The sequence below is a fragment of the Dipodomys merriami genome, unplaced genomic scaffold (genome assembly GCF_024711535.1).
Source record: "Dipodomys merriami isolate MVZ:Mamm:240054 unplaced genomic scaffold, mDipMer1.0.p SCAF_57, whole genome shotgun sequence".
In the NCBI taxonomy this organism is placed as follows: Eukaryota; Metazoa; Chordata; class Mammalia; order Rodentia; family Heteromyidae; genus Dipodomys; species Dipodomys merriami.
Window position 1 is genome coordinate 3,780,585 of NW_027206146.1, and position 18,515 is coordinate 3,799,099.

At 44.8% G+C, this 18,515-nt stretch overlaps 1 protein-coding gene across 1 annotated transcript; it reads right to left on the minus strand.

The window, feature by feature from the left end:
• Window positions 1-5,568: 5,568 nt before the first annotated feature.
• On the minus strand, window positions 5,569-6,300 carry LOC138812439 (vomeronasal type-1 receptor 4-like). Its single transcript, XM_070000383.1, has one exon. It carries the CDS (start codon window positions 6,298-6,300, stop codon window positions 5,569-5,571), a length of 732 nt encoding a protein of 243 aa, XP_069856484.1.
• Window positions 6,301-18,515: the final 12,215 nt, after the last annotated feature.

An 18,515-nucleotide genomic window follows, 5' to 3' on the forward strand; every position in this document is an offset into this window, starting at 1 on the left:
ATGGGAACCCCATCCCCACCTGCCTCCCACCTCCCTCTCCTTCCCTCCCCCCACTCCCACCCCGATGATTTATTTGTGTCAACTGTACTGTTTATATTTTATTCCTTTTTCCCCTGTTTTCACAAAGAAATAAAGGTGTACAAACAGTCAGCCTTCAGGTCTTAGTGGATGTTGTGGGGAGTGTCCTGGGGCCTTGGTCTCTGCCCTTTCCTGTGAGGAGACTTAGTCCTAAACACTCACAGTGAGTGTCCTGACCCCTAGGCATGCTGCCTGCCATGGCAGAGCTGGCCAAGGACCCAGGCTGCCTGTGGAGGCTCTACTGTTCACATCCTCCTATTATTCACATCCTCCTACTGTTCAAGTCCTCTTACTGTTCACTGAGCCACACCCCTGCCCTGGGAAAATCATCCATGTTTTTGATGAGCACATAGCATTGTCTCAAAGACAATTGACATACAACATAAAACTGACAGTATTTTCCAGATCTGTATACACCTGTCTGAACTGTAAAGCAGTGTCCTGGCTCTACCCTATGCCTGTCAGCCAGGAGGGAGAGCTGGCCCCGCCCAGTTATAAACCAACACTGCATAGAGATGACACTTCACCAGCCAAGACTGAAAACTGAAAGTTCAGGGTGGAAAACTGTCCCAAGCAAATGGGAACATACCTGAAATGGAGCCCCAGTTGCTTGTCCCATGAGAGCAGGGGAGACATCAAACCCAAGTTAGGTTGATGAGATAAAGACCGTTAACTTCTGCTGACAAACAGCGAGCCAGCCCACAGATGCCTACTGCTGCCCCGGTTTCATGAAATAGTACTACTGGATGCCATGGACCCATAAGTCCAGACCAAGTTAGAATGTTGGCTTAAGACACCCTCTCATCAAGAGATAGGCTGTCAAGCCCAAAGTCAGCCATAAGACTTAAGGATCAAATGAAGGAACAAGTTTACAAATTCAGCAATCAAAACCATAGCACAACTTTCCAGAACCTCTTGGATGAAGCAAAAGCTTCTCTGAGGGAATTTACAGCTGTGCGGGCCTGCCAGGAAAAAGGTCTCAAATGCAATCAATGATGAAGCACAGTCTAAAAACAAACCCAGAACAGTGGATACAAAGAGAATCATAAAAATCAGGATAGAGCCAGCCAGGAACTGATGGCTGCTCACCAATAATCAGAGCTACATAAGAAGCTCAGATGTGAGGATTGTGGTTCAAAGGCATCAGAAAAGTCCATGAGGCTCATTTTCAATAAATTATCCCCAGAATGTACAAAGCAGAGCTGTGGCTCAAGTGATAGCACTGTAGCCTGGAGCGAAAGAAGATTAGCAACAGTGCCAGGCACTGAGTCCAAGCCAAAGGACAGGCACATACATAAACACACACACACACACACACACACACACACACACACACACACACACACACACACACACACACACACACACACAAATCAGGGTAAAAATGAAAGAAATGGAGATTAAAAGAACAATGTAAAAAAAATCAGTGAAAGAAGCTGAGCTCTGGTGGCTCATGCCTGTATTCCTAGCTACTCAGAAGGCTCAGATCTGAGAATAATGGTTCAAAGCCAGCTGATTCAGGAAAGTCCATGAGACTCATCTCCAATCAATCGCCAGAAATCTGGAAGTGGCGACTCTGGCTCAAGTGATAGAGTGCACACCTTAAGCTGAAGAGCTGAGGGACAGTGCCCAGGACCAAAATTCAAGCCTCAGGACTGACAAAAAAAATCAGTGAAGATAAGAACTTTCCTTAGGAAGATAGCTAAGACTGACAAGCCTTCAGCCAAGAACAGTGAAGACATCAACTAAAACCACTAGAATATCATAACAGTTAAAATTCAAAACAGGATTAGACACCTATTTCTTGAAGGGCACAGATGTAAAATATTTAATATAACATCCCAGCAAGAAATTTCAAAAATGCATTGAAAGATCATGCACCATGCCCACGTTGCATTCCACCCAAAACTGCAAGTGTGGCTCAACCAGTCCTGGATAATTTGAAGAGTAAGTCCCTGGACAACTGTGGATCGCATCTGTCATCTTAGAGACTGAGGCTGAGATCTGAGGATCACAGTTCAAAGCCAGCCTAGGCAGAAAAGTCCAGCAGATTCTTCAGTTCCCTACCAGAAAACTGGAAGGGGCACTAAGCTCCAAGTGGTAGAGCACTAGCCATGAGTAAAAGAGCTCAGGGACATCACCCAGGTCCTGAGTTCAAGCCCCACAACTGATTTCCCACCCACACCCGCCAAAAATTCATTATAACAAGGATCCATCTGCTTTAAAGGTTTCTCTACCAAGGCACTATCAGCTGTAAGAAGTGAGTAGTTAGGGCTTTTAATGAAGTAGAAACAATGGGAAGGTAGATACAGTCTGGCAGGGACCTGACAAGGCAAGGTGTGTGCAGTGTGCAATAGTGGCCACCATGATGCCAGGATTCAGGTGTGACCCATGAACACAAGTCAGATGGCGCCTGTCCTAGGGGTCAATCAATGGTTACTCCCAGATCTGAACTAGCATGAGCGCTTCCCCCCAAAACCTCCCCAGGACTTTCTTGGCACTTCTGAATTCGCTGTTTTCATCACAATGGCAGCGATTGGCCAGGGTGGTTGTTTTGTGAGGATGGCAAACAGTGTGGCCTGCTCTACCAGCAGGAGGTGCACAAGGGATGGGCCCAGAGCCCCCAAGCTAAGGGTGCAGGGAGTGAGGGACAGCTGACCTCCCAGCTGGTTCACGGGCTGACCCATTTTTCCTGGAAGGCTTTGTAAGGAGCTTCAACTCATCCCCAGAAGTGAGAGGTGAGCATGTCTCATCCCTCCTGGATATTGAGCATAGTCACCAGGTGCTGCTGTGAATGAAGCCAAGTCAGGAGCTGGATGTGAGCTCTGGCTGGCAGGTGTACAGCAGGGGAGCAGGAGCCAGGTGGCCAGCCACTGTGTGGCAAGGACACAGGGAACAGGAAAGGGATTCATAAATATTAATGGCATAGAACCGAGGGTGCTCAGGAAGAAAGGAGACAGACATGGAGGAAGACAACCTGAATATGCGAACTCTCCAGAAGTAACAAGTCCAGGCAGGGCTGCATGTCAGCATGACGATGGGCAGGTGTGCTTCCAGCAGACTGCAGGGATGCGTGGGATGCAGAGCCTAACCTTGAGCTGAAGAGCTCAGCAACAGTGCCTAAGCCCAGAGTTCAAGCCCCAGGGCCAACCAAAAAAAAAAAAAAGGAAAAGCAGGAGGAGCATTGCTGAGAGTTGTGGGGTAGGGGAAGCACGGGGCGTGGGTTGTCCTGGATTTGGATCCTGCTCAAGACAGAGGGTGAGGTCAGTAGAGGGTGGGGTGCTCCTCGGGAGCGAGTACTGACAGGGGGTGGAGTGGGGGCAGGGAAAGCCTGCGTCCCCTCACAAGGCAGGGAGCTGCTTGAGGACACACGCTGCCCCTAGGTCAGGAGGCTAAGTCCACATCCACACTCACCAAGGTGACACAGATGGGGAAGACCTCTGGGACGGGAACAGCAGTGTCAGGAGAGGAACAGGTGTGTGTGAGGTTAATGATGACACCACACAGCTCCCCAAGGAGACCAGAGCATGCCTGTGGGGGGTGGAATGACTTTGGACTGGATTAAGGACATGGGGCAGGTACAGAATCTGGATAAAGGGAGCGTGGGGGGAGGGAGTGCAGGGACGGCAGGGCCTGTGGTTCAAGCCTTTCTGTGGTGGGGTGGCTGTGGGAACTTCAGGATCAGGAGGAGGCGCCTGGCTCAGAGCCCAGAGTCCACTCAGCACCGGGCATAGTCCCTGGCTGACTCCTGGTGGCAGGCCTGCCATCTGCTTGCTTTCCTTTTCTATGCTGGTCCCAGAATTTGAACTCAAGGCCTGTTTCCTATCCCTGAGCTTTTGTTCTCAGGGCTGATGACTGTCCCCGGGACATCAGTGCTACTTCTGGCTTGCTGTCACCTTTCAATTCATTCCTGAGAAGAAAAGGGTGAAGGTGGAGAGCCCTGGACAGGAGACCCCTCCTCACATTCAGCACAGCAGCCCTGACCTGCACCCCAGAGGCTGTGTTAAAGTGACCTCATGAGGAGCACTGCACGAAATGTCACAATAGCCAAGCAAGGGAATTTCTCAAGGAGCCTTCGTGTTTTAAAAACAACTTTATATTAACAAAGGTGCTTTTCAGAAGGACACTTAATGTGCTTGTTGAATTAGCAGAGTCTAGAGATATGTAACATAGACTGTCAAGGAAAAGAAAGAGTTGTGAAAATAAATTATGTGTAAGAAATCAGCATGGACAAGACTAACAGAGTAACTGTCAGGAAGCAGTCTTGTTGTTTGTGGTTAGTGCTACACCAGCAGCACTTCCTTCCTTCTTTCCTTCTTTCTTCCTTCCTTCTTTCCTTCCTTCCTTCTTTGCTGGCTTGCACTCTCTCTTCTCTGTCTGTCTCTGTATGTGTGTCTGTGTCCCTCATTCTCTCTTTCCTTCTTTGAGCCAGGCCTGGGGCTTGAAATTTCAGCCTCCATTCTGTCCCTGGGAAATTTGACTCAACGCTACTGCTCTACCACTTCAGCCACAGCACCACCTCCATGTTTGTTTGGGGGTTTTTTGGTGGTTTATTGGAGATGAGAGTCTCAGAGAGTTTTCTGCCTAGACTGGCTTTGAAATGTGATCCTTTGATCTCGCCTCCTCATGAACTCAGAACACAGGCATTAATCACCACACCCAGCTGCTATTTTCTTTTCTTTATTTTTTTTATTGTGAGAATACCCTACAGAGGAGTTACAATTATATGGGAAAAATAACGAGTACGTCTCTTATCAAGCATTGTTGCCTCCTCTTTGTTTCTCCTTCCTATCCGTTCCCATACTCCAGCCTTCCCCCAACCTGATTCCCCCCCACACCAAACTTGTAAAGTTCATTTTTCCACATAACGACTGTACATCTCATTGTTGCAATGGGTCCATCTGTATCCCTAGTTAAACGAGTTGTTTTTTCCCTTCCACTCCACAAAATATACCAACATCAAATACAGTGAAAGCATGGGTTATACTGTGTGGGAAGGACATACAAAGCAACATAGAAATCATCTTATAAATATGATAGAAACAATTGCCACCTGCTATTTTCTTTCCAACTACTTTCTTCTCCAGAACAGAAGGGGCTTTAAGAATTATTTGTTTCATTGCATAGGGAACTATTAAGAAAGAAAGAAAAAAATCAAAAGACTCAAAATGGAATTAGGAAAACATGTAAAGTGAGTTTAACCAGTTTATCTTGAATTTGATATGACTACCATTTAATGGGGCAGATTCTCTGGAAGAAGTTGACATGAACTAATAAGCATTATTTCAAAATCTAACATTTACACTTTCATATAATTTTGTGGGCCAGCACAATAGAGACAGATGAACACACACAGAGATATATAGCACACAAATGTGCAGATGTGGACCTGTGTGCACACTTCTATCTCTCAGCAGATGACTTTTATCTAGGTATGGAGATTGTTGAATAGACAAGCAAAGTTTAGCAGAGATGCAAGCTTGGTGGTCATCAGTGGAGGACCAATTTCTTCTTCTTTGTGCAGGTGAAGAGGAGGCTGCAGGGTGTGGAGTGTCCGCTCATGAGCAGGAAAGGGCTGAGGGCTGGGAAACAGCCCATAGCAAACACCGTAATATGGTGCAGCACTGGGCTGGGGTTGTAAATCACAGACAAGCAAATCTGACAGATGCAGGACAAAGTATAAAAGGAGACAAAGGCGCTCAACAGGAAGAAGATGATTATGGTAGCTCTGGACTCGAGAGAGGCTCTGGTGGAGACACTGACCCTCTGGATGTGTCGCATTCTCTGCTTGTGTCTGTACAGGACAAAAAGCATGGAGGTGCTGGCCCAGAGCATGAGCCCCAGACATAGAACATCAGGCAACAAGAGCAGGGCCATATAGAGCACATGAGCAGCTGGGTCGTGACGCTCGGAAGAACAATAACCATAGGCCTTAAAGCTCGTCATGTTTTCATTTGCTTTGGGTCCAGTCATGAACTTGATATTAACAAGGCTCACCAGGAGGAAAACCCCCCAGCTGAGGTAGAGGGTGGAGACAATGTGCTTGTGGGCTCTCCCCTTCAGCCCTGCCCACCTGGAGTCCCCCTGGCTGATGCTGAGAGCAAGGAAGATGCTCAGGGAGCAAGTGCTAACAATCGACATCCCCCTGCCCACTCCGTGAAGATAGAAGACTATTTTGCACTCCACATCACTGAAGAAATTTCTCCAGCCCCAAGCCACCATGGTTTGGGGAACAGCCCTACACAGAAGACTTAGGAAGCTGGCCACAAGTAAGTGCCTAAGAATCAAGTCTGTGGCTCTCATCCTGTTCCCCATGCAGGAAAGGAATAGACAATGGGAGAGAAGAGACAAATTACCTACAAACCAAACCACAGTCTGGGCTAAGAGGATCACCCCCATAAACACATGAGCATCTCCCATCCTCTCTGTACCTTGAGTCTCATTCAGAGGCCCTGGCTTAGGAAACTGAGGCCTGCATGGTGCCAAGGGAACACAATATTCTCCTTCCAGCATTCACACCACTGGAAATAATCTCCTACTGTCTCTCATGTATTAGGAAAAATCCCATTCTATTCATCCATCGGGAAGAGGAAGATGGCATGTTCAGGGAAATGGGTGAACCTGGAGAAATAGCATTAAGGGAAGGTGAGTCTGGTTCTGAGGTGAAGGCGGCTGCATTTCTCCTCTGTAGAATCAGATCTAAGATTCTAAACAAGCAAGGCCCTAGTGGTTCAAGACTGTAATCCTAGCTACTCAGGGGCTGAGACTTTGGATTCCCAATTCAAAGCCACCCAGAGAACGAAAGTCTGTGTGATTATTCTTTCCAGTTAAGCACTAGCACACTGATAGTAGATATGTGGCACAAAGTGGGAGGCCTAGTCTTGAGCAAAAAGGGCTCAAGGAACATGGGCAAGACTCAAGTCCAAGCTCTCTGACTGACTAAAGAAAGAAACTTGAAACATGTCTGACATGTTCCCAGGGTCACATGCACTTATACTTCAATACCCTGGCTGCAGGAGTGGGTCCTAGGTGTCATCCTTTCCTCAACACGGAGCCCACATTTCACAGAACAAATACCAGGAAGATGAACCAGGTCTGCATTGGGATGTTGCAGGTTAAGAAGGAGGTAGATCACAGAGACAGAGAGGGGGCAATTTTAGAGTCAAATGCCATGTGAGAGTCGCTGATGTGAACACATCGTCCCAAGCCTCTAGACAATCAGGATTCCTCCTAACTTGTCATAAACCAGGACAGACTCTGTGAGGAGAGACGAAGTTAGGAACCAACAGGATTTAGGGGTGAGGGGCCTGGAACCCCTGTTCTTTTCACTGTCCTAGCCCATTCCTAACCTTCCCTGTTTCTTTGTTATGCAACCAGGTTCAATGCAGAATCCTTGCTCTCAAGATGATACCTTACCCAGAGTGTGGAACCTGGGGTCTGTCCTGCAGGCTGCACCTCTCCAGTGGCAGTGAACACAAGTGCTCGCCTCTTCTCTCAGGATGTGCATGGCAGGGCGGGTCATTTCTGAGATGCACATGGGCACTTCAGAGCTGCAGAGGGCTCCTTAGATAGGGGTCCAGGAGGGCCGCAGCTGAGGTAGTCTCCCTCGAGAGCAGTGATTTTCCCTTCACCTGGTGTAACAAGCCAAGTTCCCAGTAAACTTTTTCTTTTCCCCCATGTGACAATTATCAAGACACTTTTCACTTTCTCGTGGGTGCTTCTCCAGGGGGCAGGGGAGGGGTGCAGTCGCTTACCTCTCCTGGATCCCAGTAGGCCAGCAGGAGACACTGAGGCCCAACTTGAAATGACTGTCTGTAAACAACATCAGCGGTGTGTAAGCCATGTGTCCCCAAAGTTCCTTACCCAATGTGTCCCTTCCCTTTTATTTTTTTCAGGTCTGAGACTTGAACTCAGGTCTTGGGCACTGTTTCTGAGCTACTTTTGCTCAAGGCTAGCACTCTACCATTGGCGCCACAGCACCACTTCTAGCTTTTTCTATGTATGTACTGCTGAGGAATTGAACCCAGGGCTTCATGCATGCTAGGAAAGCACTCTACCACTGAGCCACCTTCCCAGCCCTCCTCATCTTAGTCTCCTTTTCTTTTATATCATATATGCTGTTAGAAAAGAAAAATGGAACCCTGTACTGATGCAATCTCAGGAGCCTGATATCAAAGAATCAAGGTTCAAAGCCAGCCTGGTGTAGAAAGCCTATGAGATTCTTATCTCCCATTCTTATCTCCACTCTCTGGTGATAGACTGCCAGTCTGGAATAAAAGAGCTCATCATCAGCATCCAGGCCCAAAGTTTAAACCCCTGGACTGGCACAAAAAAAGGAAAGAAAATAGAATGAGACCTTCCTGTACAGGACTTTCTTTGGCAATAATGGCCATTTTTTTCTAAAAATGTTTTCATCCCTAGAGACCCCATTTGAAGATTAGGGGTAAGCATTTCCTGCATATTCCTGAAAGCATGGTGATGAGTGATCTCTTTTGATGCCTGGTCATTTCGGGGGAGGTAACTTCATTCTCTAATTCCCTAGTCATTTTCATCACTATCAGTGGTGATTTTGAAGCAGAAATTTGTCACTGTGCTCAGGAGAGGATCAGCAGTGACTCCTCACCTTGGGTGTCTGGTCTACCTTATTGCATGTGACTCCATTCCTCACCTGGACCCTTCTGGTCTTGCTGACTATTCCTCTGCCCTGTTCTTGTCTGTTTCAAGAAAATGCATTTGCCTTTCTGTGTCTGACTTCTTGCATTTTCCACAGTCATCTGTAGTTCTACAGTTGTGGCAGCACATGACAAGATTTCCTTCTTGTTCCTGGCCTAGTCATACTTTGTGATGGAAATAGACTATATCTTCTTTTTTTGTGAAACATCTTTTTATTAAACAGCAAAACAGAAATGCAACACAATTTTAAATATTTGTAAAATTAAGTCACTAAGGGGATTCAAAATGTTTGCAGTATGACTATTACATCTTCATATAGTTAATGTCATTTATGAAATCATATACTAACACATAAGATTATCCAATCATTAAAGTAGTTCAAATCTAGTAACCGTAAGCTGTATTAGTGGATCTTGTTTCCTAGTATAATATCTTAATATTACCTCTGATATTTGTTGGGAGCCGACAGTAAAGTTCTAATGTCATCTTGACCCCTGTGCTCACTTGAAGGCATGTACAAGGAGCAGGCTTACTTAGAAAACACCAGGTGCCCGGGATTGCTTTGCTATGTCTGCAGTTTGTTTTACTTTCTACCAGTTGACCTTGTCTGGCTTTACTGCACTCTGTTTTTACTGAAATTTTCCTTGTTTTTCTGGACTATTGTAACCTTATGTTACCTCTTGACTTCTAATAGTATATATTAGGGAAAGTTAAAAATAAACGGTGCTGCAGTCTTGAGCTGCAGACCTCCTGACCCCATGCTTTGTCTTATGTCTTTATTTTTCTCCTCCTTACTCCTTAATTCAGGATTCTCTTTGGTTGCCGGCAGGCTCCGGCAAGTGGCACCCGATTAGGGACCTGAAAACCTGGAATCAAGGCAGAGGACCCCGCTAAGGTAAGAGGACACACCCAGAAAAAGAGAGTTGGTGAAAGTATAGTTGGGAGTAAGAAATTATGGGTCACAGTAAGAGCCTTACATTCTATGTACAGGCTCTAAAGCGCAGATTCAACTTCGATGAGTGAAAGTTGGACAGAGGCAGTTAGAGAGTTTCATTCGCTTTGTCAAGGAAGTATGCCCCTGGTTCCCAGAGGGAGGAACCATTAGTTTAGAAACTTAACAAAAAAAAAAAGGATAAAAGGATTCAGTGACACTATGATGAAAATGGCGTGTAAGTTAAATCATTGCTGCTTTGTGATTGTCTGGTATCTGTGCAGCCTGCAGGTTCTGTATTGGAGTTGGCAAGAGTCTTGGCAGACACACTATAAGACAGCCAACTGCCCCTGGGAAAAACGTCCCCAGATCCTCATCAGGGTAAACTATCCAGTAGTGTGGACATTTGGGCCTGTCTGTAGTCCTGCACTTTCTGTCTGACATTCTACAACATGCATGTTGTAAATGTGTTTTGTCTCAATGTTTGTGTGTATGTATTTTGGAATTCTTGTAATGTTTCTTCTCTCGGATTCATCCTGATGCGAGAGCCCTGAGGAGGCTGGCTAACACCCCCTTTTAATATCTGTTTCTCTCTAGCTCCTTCTTTGTTACTTACACTTTAAACTGACCCCCTTTCTACCCTTCACTGCCACCTCCTCCACCCTCTCTGGATCCAGAATTAGGGAAGTGGTGGGGGGTGAAAAACCTGGAGGATGTAAAAATAACTTACAAGGGCTGGCAAGGAGAACTTGCAGCCTGATAAAAATGCCACTGACCACTTGCAAGTGACACCAGCAAGATCTTAGCCTCAGGTCTTGGCCCAGGGGTCTGAGTATGGGGGAGAACCTGTCAGTCTGGGGGGACAGGCACTAGGCACTTAATTCCCTTGCCCCAAGATGACTGGGAATTCTCCTCCACCTTGGAAGGCCCCTGGGTCAACGTTTGCAGGAATTGAAAAGAAAAATCCTCCAGAGGTGAGTAGAGGGGGTTCGAGTTCCCTGGTCAGTGGATTTGAGTCCCACTTGTGAATGGTGGTGAGATGTTGCCCCATTCACTGAGACCTGATTTTGTTTTTGTGGCCAATTGTTTGTCTTGTTTACTTCGGTGTGTTTTCTGTTCTATGTTTTCTGAGGTAGGGATAAACTGGGGGCCCATTAGCCCCCAACTCAGCCTTTGGTTGTTGTCTTGTCTAGTTCTGTTTTAGAATTGGTACCAGTTTTAAATGTATGTACAACTGATTTTGAATTTTTGTGTGCTTTAAGGTCTGTGTGTGTTTTGTATGTGTTTGTGAACATGTTTAATATAAGGATTATCAGCATGCTGTAACAATTGCGTGAGTTTAAGTTTAAAATTTAAAAGATTACGAGGTTTGGACATCAACAAAAATTTTAAAGAATTTTCACATTGTTTTAAAGGACCTTTTAAGGATTCTTTAACTTCAAAAATTAAAAAATCTGATATTTTAAAATGCATAAGGCTGTTTACACTGTAATCAAGTTATCTGGCTTAACAAAAATGCCTTGGCTGTTTGGAATTTCTTTCCCTGGCTAAAATTTGGTGATAAATATTAGAAGGGGATAAATATAAAAGTTTGTTTAACATTGTCAAATACATTACCTGTTGTGTCTGTCTAAAACTGTGTATTTTCATTCAAAAACCAAGAGATAAGAAAAGGAAAAAACTTAAAAACCAACAAAAGACCTATCTTTAGGGGTAAGGGGTACACAGGCAAAAGTGCAGTTCAGCTGGTCATACATGGTGGGACGGGCCATGGGAGGAGTCCACGCATGATAAAAGAGGACAAGCTGGCAGTTCATCTTACCCTAAAGAGTGAGACTAGGTGCGTGCCCATTCCATAGGAGGGGCCAAGTGGCCCAGCTTTGTTCTGTCCTTTTTCTCTACAGATAAATACTAGAAACATGATAGTAAAAATTAGTGATGTGATGGTCTGATTAGTATTGCTAAAACTGCCCCTTCGACTTAAAAAGAGGGTTAAAAAATGTATTTGTATAATGTGACTTGCTTTCAATGATGTTCTACAATTAGGATATGTTTTTAAAAGTCATAAAGGTGTTAAGTCTAGCTTTTGGTACAGGGATGGTGATTGTAATTCTTGCATTAAGGAGAAATTGTTATTTGAGTTTAAAAGTTTTAATGTGTACCTGTTTTAAAACAAGCAGACAAGAGACAATGAGTGACACTTGCCCTCAAGATTTTAAGGGATTTTTTAATGTAAATAAAAACTAAAATATAAAAGAATAAAAGAGATTAATAGGAGGCTTAAAAAATTACTAATGGATTTCTGGATATAAAGTTTAAAAGTAAAATTGTTCTTAACATTTGCCTCAAAGTGGAAATATTAAGATTACCAAAATAATTGCTTAATTGCTATTCCAGTTTGCTCATAGGTTTTTTAAGTTTCCAACAAGCCCAGAGCAAAGCACAGAGGATTCTTACAAGTTTGTCAGATGTAACTTTGGCTCTTAGTAAGTTTCAGGTAAGAGCATGCTTAAAAGCTACTTCTATGCTCGCCACCTTGTTGCTTTTAATTGGAGTAAAGTGGCCTTTTATAAGACTCATTGATCTGCAAACTGGTTCAAAGCCAGCCCCTGCAGAAAAAGGTCCCTGTGAGAATGTCACCATTACTCAGAAGAGTTGCTTTGGGACTCAAAGTGGCAGAGTGCTAGCCTTGAGCTGTAAAGCTGAGGGACAGCACTCAGACCCCAAGTTCAAGTCCAGTGACCAGCTAAGAGAATGCAAATCAGGCATTTATTCCAGTTTAGAGAAGACACTCCTGGGACAAGAGCAATGGAGGACCATCCAGAGGAGTGGTAGAAGAGGAGCTTGGATGGTAGAAATGTCAGATCCTAGAGTCTTTTGTGCGTGGCCCTTCAAAAATTGGTCAGAGCCAGGAGGTCATGGGTAGATAAGTTGTAAGCATGCCTCATGTCCATGACTATCTACAGTGTAGGGACAGAAACTTGTTAGTAGTCTGTGATAGTACTAAAAAGCTAAAGTTATAAAATGTGGGGGATGTTTTAAATCCCAACCCCTGTATGTGCCAAAAGCCCTAATTGACAGTAAGTTTTGAGCTAACACCAGCTACATGAAATTTATCTGTTCAAGAAAAAACTTTGTAAACCTAAGAGTGTGTTTCTATTAACATCTGTCTAAAGGCCTGCACAGGTGACTTAGCCATTGTTAGGGTCACTAGAGGTCACATTCCTAAAGATGCTATTACAAACCAGAGTGCTAAACAAACTACACTGCTGTAGCCAAAAAAAAAGTCTGTGCATTTGTCAAAAGTTAAAATATTGTTCTTAATGACATCTAACCCTGGTAACCTCTTTGTAAAATAGACTAAGGTTATAGGTTCCTGGCTGGGTAGGAGCAACACCCTGACTCAGCTTGAAGAAGTTACAGAAGATGAATCTTCACCCATCATCCCCTTTTTAGAACAAGGGACCAGAGTCATAAAAAATTTTTTGGCAAAATGGACAGAAGCAAAAGGCATGGAAAATAGTAGTACAGGCCTGAGCCCTCTAAATCTGCCTAGAAAATCAGCCCTATTAAAAGAACTATCTAGTTAAAAAGGTTGTCATCTTGGTAAATTGTCCTGGGCTATTGTCAAAATAGTCTTAAAAACTAGTGGAGCCAGGGGTGGGGGCTGGGCCTCCTTACAGGTTCTGAGTGCTGGGGTTTGCACTCTCCATATCAGCACCACTTCCTTGTAGGTCCTTTGCTTTGCTGTTCCGTGGGCGTCCCGTGTAGCTCTGGGGGCTCCATCATAGGGCTGAGTTCCGGGCTCAGGGGTTTCTCCATTTATTGCAGTCGGCAGGTCTGACACCGATACCTCAGGAGGCTTCTGGGCGGGTTATCTGCAGGCAGCCCCCTGTGTCTCTGGGACCCTGGCAGCCCCTGCCAGGTCATTGCAATCGGCGGATCTGACACAGGTACCTCAGGCGGCTTCTGAGCTATCTGCAGGCAGCTACCTGAGTCTCTGGGACTCCAGTAGCCCCCACCGGGCAGGCTGGCGGCTGCTTCATGTGCTGCAGCTGCCGGGCAGCTTTGGCAGGATGAAGCCTCTCTACTCTGGAGAGTGAGGGGTGGGGTTGGGATCTTCGTGGAGACTCCCAGCTGGTAGGTTTCTCTGTGGCAATCAGCATGTCTGCAAACCGGTACCATAGGCGGCTTCTGAGCAGGTGATCTGCAGGCAGCCCCCTGTGTCTGTAGGACTACAGCAGCCCCCACCAGGCCGGCTGTCTGCAGCTTGGTGCGCTGCTATGCGGACAGTGAAGGTTGGGGGAGGGGTCTTCGCTCTTCTCTGTTCTGAAATTCTTCTTTTCCTCTCTTTCTTTTTTGTTATTTTCCACCTCCTGTTTTTCTCTGAATGTTCGTCTTTTTGTTGTTGTTGGTCTCTTGGGGAGATTAAGCATTGGAACTGGAGCTCTCTTTTTGGGTGGGGAGAGCTATGGCATTTCCCTACTGCCCAGTTGCCATCTTGGTCTCCCCCCCCCCCACTGCCCCCATCCCGGCCTCTACATGGTTATATGTCATAGACCGTGATAGACAATTTGCTCCAGGAAAGTTATAATGAACTTTTGACTTTAAATGAGTCTCATTATTCTACAATACTGTGAAATTCGGGAAATTATGTAATCACTTAATCACAATTAAAAACCAAAAAAGAACCTGGGGAAGGTAGGGAGGGAAGAGATGGTAGGGAAAAACAATGGAGGAGGTAACAATGCTCAATAGGAAGTATAGCATTAACTTGCTCATGTAAATGTAACCCTCTGGATAGTATCTTTACAATAAAAATTTTTTTTAAAAACTAGTTGGGCCGGGCGCTGGTGGCTCACGCCTGTAATCCTACCTACTCAGGAGGCTGAGATCTGAGGATCGCAGTTCAAAGCCAGCCCGGGCAGGAGAGACTGTGAGACTCCTATCTCCAATAAACTACCAGAAAACCGGAAGTGGCGCTGTAGCTCAATTTGTAGACAGTGCCTAGGCCCAGAGTTCAAACCTCATGACCCACCAAAAAAAAAAAAAAAAAAAAAAAACTAGTGGGGCACAACCTGCCAAGCCTACGTATCACTTGTATCCTTAACCAGTCTGTATAGAAACTTACAGCCCAGTGACAGTCCCTTGGAGGCACTGAGAGACCCTGCTGCTGCTGCTGTTACAGCCTGACAGTCACCTGGAGGAAATCTACATTGTTACCCTAACCAACTCCAACGTGGAAAAAATAGACTAAACTCCTGCCTGATTCCATTTTTTGGATGGCTTCGCTTTGTCCATGTTACCATATACCTACTCTAAATTTATTATGGCTACTCCTCTTGCCGGGGAGACTAGCAAACATTGTATTGTTCCTTCCCCACACTGCTTTGCCACTATGGGACTTCCTAAACATATGTCGGACAACCTTTTCAAACTTGTTGTAAATCTTACCAGATTTTTCACTCTACAAATATTCCCTATATTCCTCAAGAACAAGAAATTGTTAAACAAGCCAATGGTCTGTTAAAACACCCAATTTTTAAATTAAAATGGGGGAATTACACCCTTTCTCTCCTGTTAATACTCTTCTCATGCTTTATTTGAACTAAATTTTTAAGCTTAGATTGTAATGGCCTTTCTGCAGCACAGCGGTTTTGGGAAAAAAAAAGAGAGCAAAGAGTTTTTCCCAAGTTAAGTAGAAGGATCCTTTAACAGGTGATTGGCACGGGCCCTGATCTGCTTTTAACTTGGGGTCGAGGACATGTTTGTGTTTTTTCCCAGGAAGAAAATAAATCTCACTTGCTGCCTGAGCATTACATTAGTATTGTGGAGGCTCATTCAGATGACACAAATGCTGACACATTGGTTGTACCTGCCAGATCTCCCGATTGTGCACCCTACAACTTGGGAGGGAGTTGAAGTACTCATTCATGTCAATAGATCAGCATACAGTACAATCCCCTATCCCTTCATCCAGCACACCAAGATGGGAAATATCTCAGCTTCAGGCATTGGAACTCCTTTATGCTTTACCACCAGCTCTAAGGCTCCATTCCAGGCTGTATTATAATGCTATCCATGACTCATAAAATTTGGATCCCAGACAAAATATCAGATCTACAATATGCAGATGACATCTTTGTCAACTGAACACCCAGTTCATCCAAATTCTACTCCATCCTATGTGACACCCTGTGGCATTAATTCTTCACAAATAGTAGTATCTACAGGAGAGCCTCATCCAATAAGGTGCAGACATGTACAGCCATTTGTTACCAATATTTCTGGAACTAACTCTCAGTTAATGGACTGGTCTGGAGCTAATCTTACCAATAAGTACAAACTTGGACTGTGGTGGATGAATGGGCATCCTCAACATCATGTTTGGATGCTGGTGGCTGCACTCAACAACATAACCTGGCCCAATTCATCCTTTAAAAAAATAATTATGAGTTGTGTATCTCCACCCATGTCATTATTTATGGACTGTTTAATATTTCTGTGGGAGTTAATTATTTTAATGTTAACTGCTCTAATTGTTCTTTTACTAATTGCTCTTATAGCGGCATAATTGAATCTATACTTATTGTTAGACAACCATCTTTTGTTATGCTTCCTGTAAATATTTCTGAAACTTGGAATGAAGATTCTGTCATTCAGGTGTAAAGACAATTGAAAGAACTAATGTGCCCTCATTGATTTGTTGGGCTACTTGTAGCTGATGTTTTGCCCTTTATTTCGTTAGCTGCCTCCACAGCAGCAGCTGCTGTGACGCTAACACAAAATGTACAAACTGCCCATTATCTTAATCAGCTTGCTCATAATACTACACAAGCCCTACCTCTGGACTCTAAAGTGGCAAAAACTGCTAAAAAAAAAAAAACTAAACAATTTCAATACTATATTCCTTCCCTAACTTATGTTAAAGGATTGCTAGTGTCATTGCTTGGCCTGGGAATGCTTTGACTGATGGTTTTTGTATGCCTTCCTTGTATTATATGTGCACTCCAAACTCTCTTATGAGTTTAGCCAGCCAGCTACATAAGATCAAGCTCCATATAAATGAATTACCCCCCCTCACTGAGAGGAACTGCTGCCAGAGATGGGTAAGAGGGGGTGCCAGTCTGACCAACCCAAGACAGGGCCTTCAGCTCCACTCAGAAGTTCCCAATGACATGTAAGGTAGGCACGGTGATCCACCCAAAATGAGACAGGAGGGTTCGCTTCTTTAAACAAAGATGGGGGAGAGGTTGTGAGCTGACAGTAAAGTTTGTTTGTTTGTTTGTTTTTTGGATCTGGTCCTGGGGCCTGAACTCTGGGCCTGGGCACTGTCCCTCAGCTCTTCAGCTCAGGCTAGCACTTTATCACTTGAGCCACAGCGCCACTTCTGGCATTTTTTCTTTTTGCTTATGTGGTGCTGAGGAATTGAACCCAGGGCCCCTGTGGTAGAGGACATCACTGTGAGTCTCCTTTACAGCTTTACATCATTTTTTTTGGTTACTCATGTGGATTGAACTCTGGTCCTGGCTGCTGTGCCTCAGCTCTGCAGCTGAGGGTGAGCACTCTACCACCTGAGCCACAGTGTCACTTCTGGTTTTCTGGTGGTTTATTGGAGACAAGAGTCTCATGGACTTTCCTGCCCTGGCTGGCTTTGAACCATGATCCTCAGATCTCAGCCTTCTGTGTAGCTAGGATGATAGGGTGAGCCACCGGCATGTGGCTAGGTTTGTGTCTTTTAAAGCTAAAGTATACCTGAGAAAAACATATTTAAGTTTCTTGTCTGGCCTGTTTTCCTTCCCAAGATGTATGATGAATTCCAGTTCCATCCATTCTCCTGCAGGTACCAGGCTTTGTTCTTCATGGAAAGTTGTTTTTTAGTAGAACAAACAAATATCCGAGATCGAAATGAGTAGATGGCAATAGATAGTACATAAAAATTTGGATCTATTTGGTGGTGGGGAATTGATATACAATATAAAGCTAACAGTATTTTCCTGATCTGTATACATCTGCCTGAACTGTAAAGCAGTGACCCAGCACTACCCTGTGCCTGTCAGCCAGGAGGGAGAGCTGGCCCAGCCCAGTTATAAACCAACACTGCATAGAGATGACACTTCACCAACCAAGACTGAAAACTGAAAGTTCAGGGTGGAAAACTGTCCCAAGCAAATGGGAACTGACCTGAAAGGAATTCCCAGTTGCTTGTCCCACGAGAGCAGGTGAGACATCAAACCCAAGTTAGGTTGATGAGATAAAGACCGTCACCCTCTGCTGACAGCGAGCCAGCCCACAGATACCTACTGCTGCCCTGCTTTCATGAACTAGTACTACTGGATGCCATGGACCCATAAGTCCAGAACAAGTTAGAAGGTTGGCTTAAGACCCCCTCTCATCAAGTGATAGGCTGTCGAGCTCAAAGTCAGCCATAAGACTTAAGGGTCAAATGAAGGAACAAGTTTACAAATTCAAGAATCAAAACCATACCACAACTTTCCAGAACAACAAAAGCTTCTCTGAGGTAATTTACAGCTGTGTGGGCCTGGAAGGAAAAACTGAGGTATCTCAAATGCCACCGATGATGAAGCACAGTCTAAAAGCAAACCCAGAACAGTGGATAGAGAGATAATCATAAAAATCAGGATAGAGCCAGTCAGACACTGATGGCTGCTCACCACTAATCAGAACTATTTCAGAAGCTCAGATCTGAGGATTATGGTTCAAAGTAAGCAGAAAAGTTCACGAGGCTCATTTTCTTTTTTTTTTTCTTTTTTTATTTTTTGGGTCCTGTCATGGGGCCTGAACTCTGAGCCTGGGCACTGTCCCTCACCTC

Coding starts and splice junctions, on each gene's coding strand:
- LOC138812439 (XM_070000383.1), bottom strand. CDS start 6,300: ATGGTGGCTTGGGGCTGGAGAAATTTCTTCAGTGATGTGGAGTGCAAA.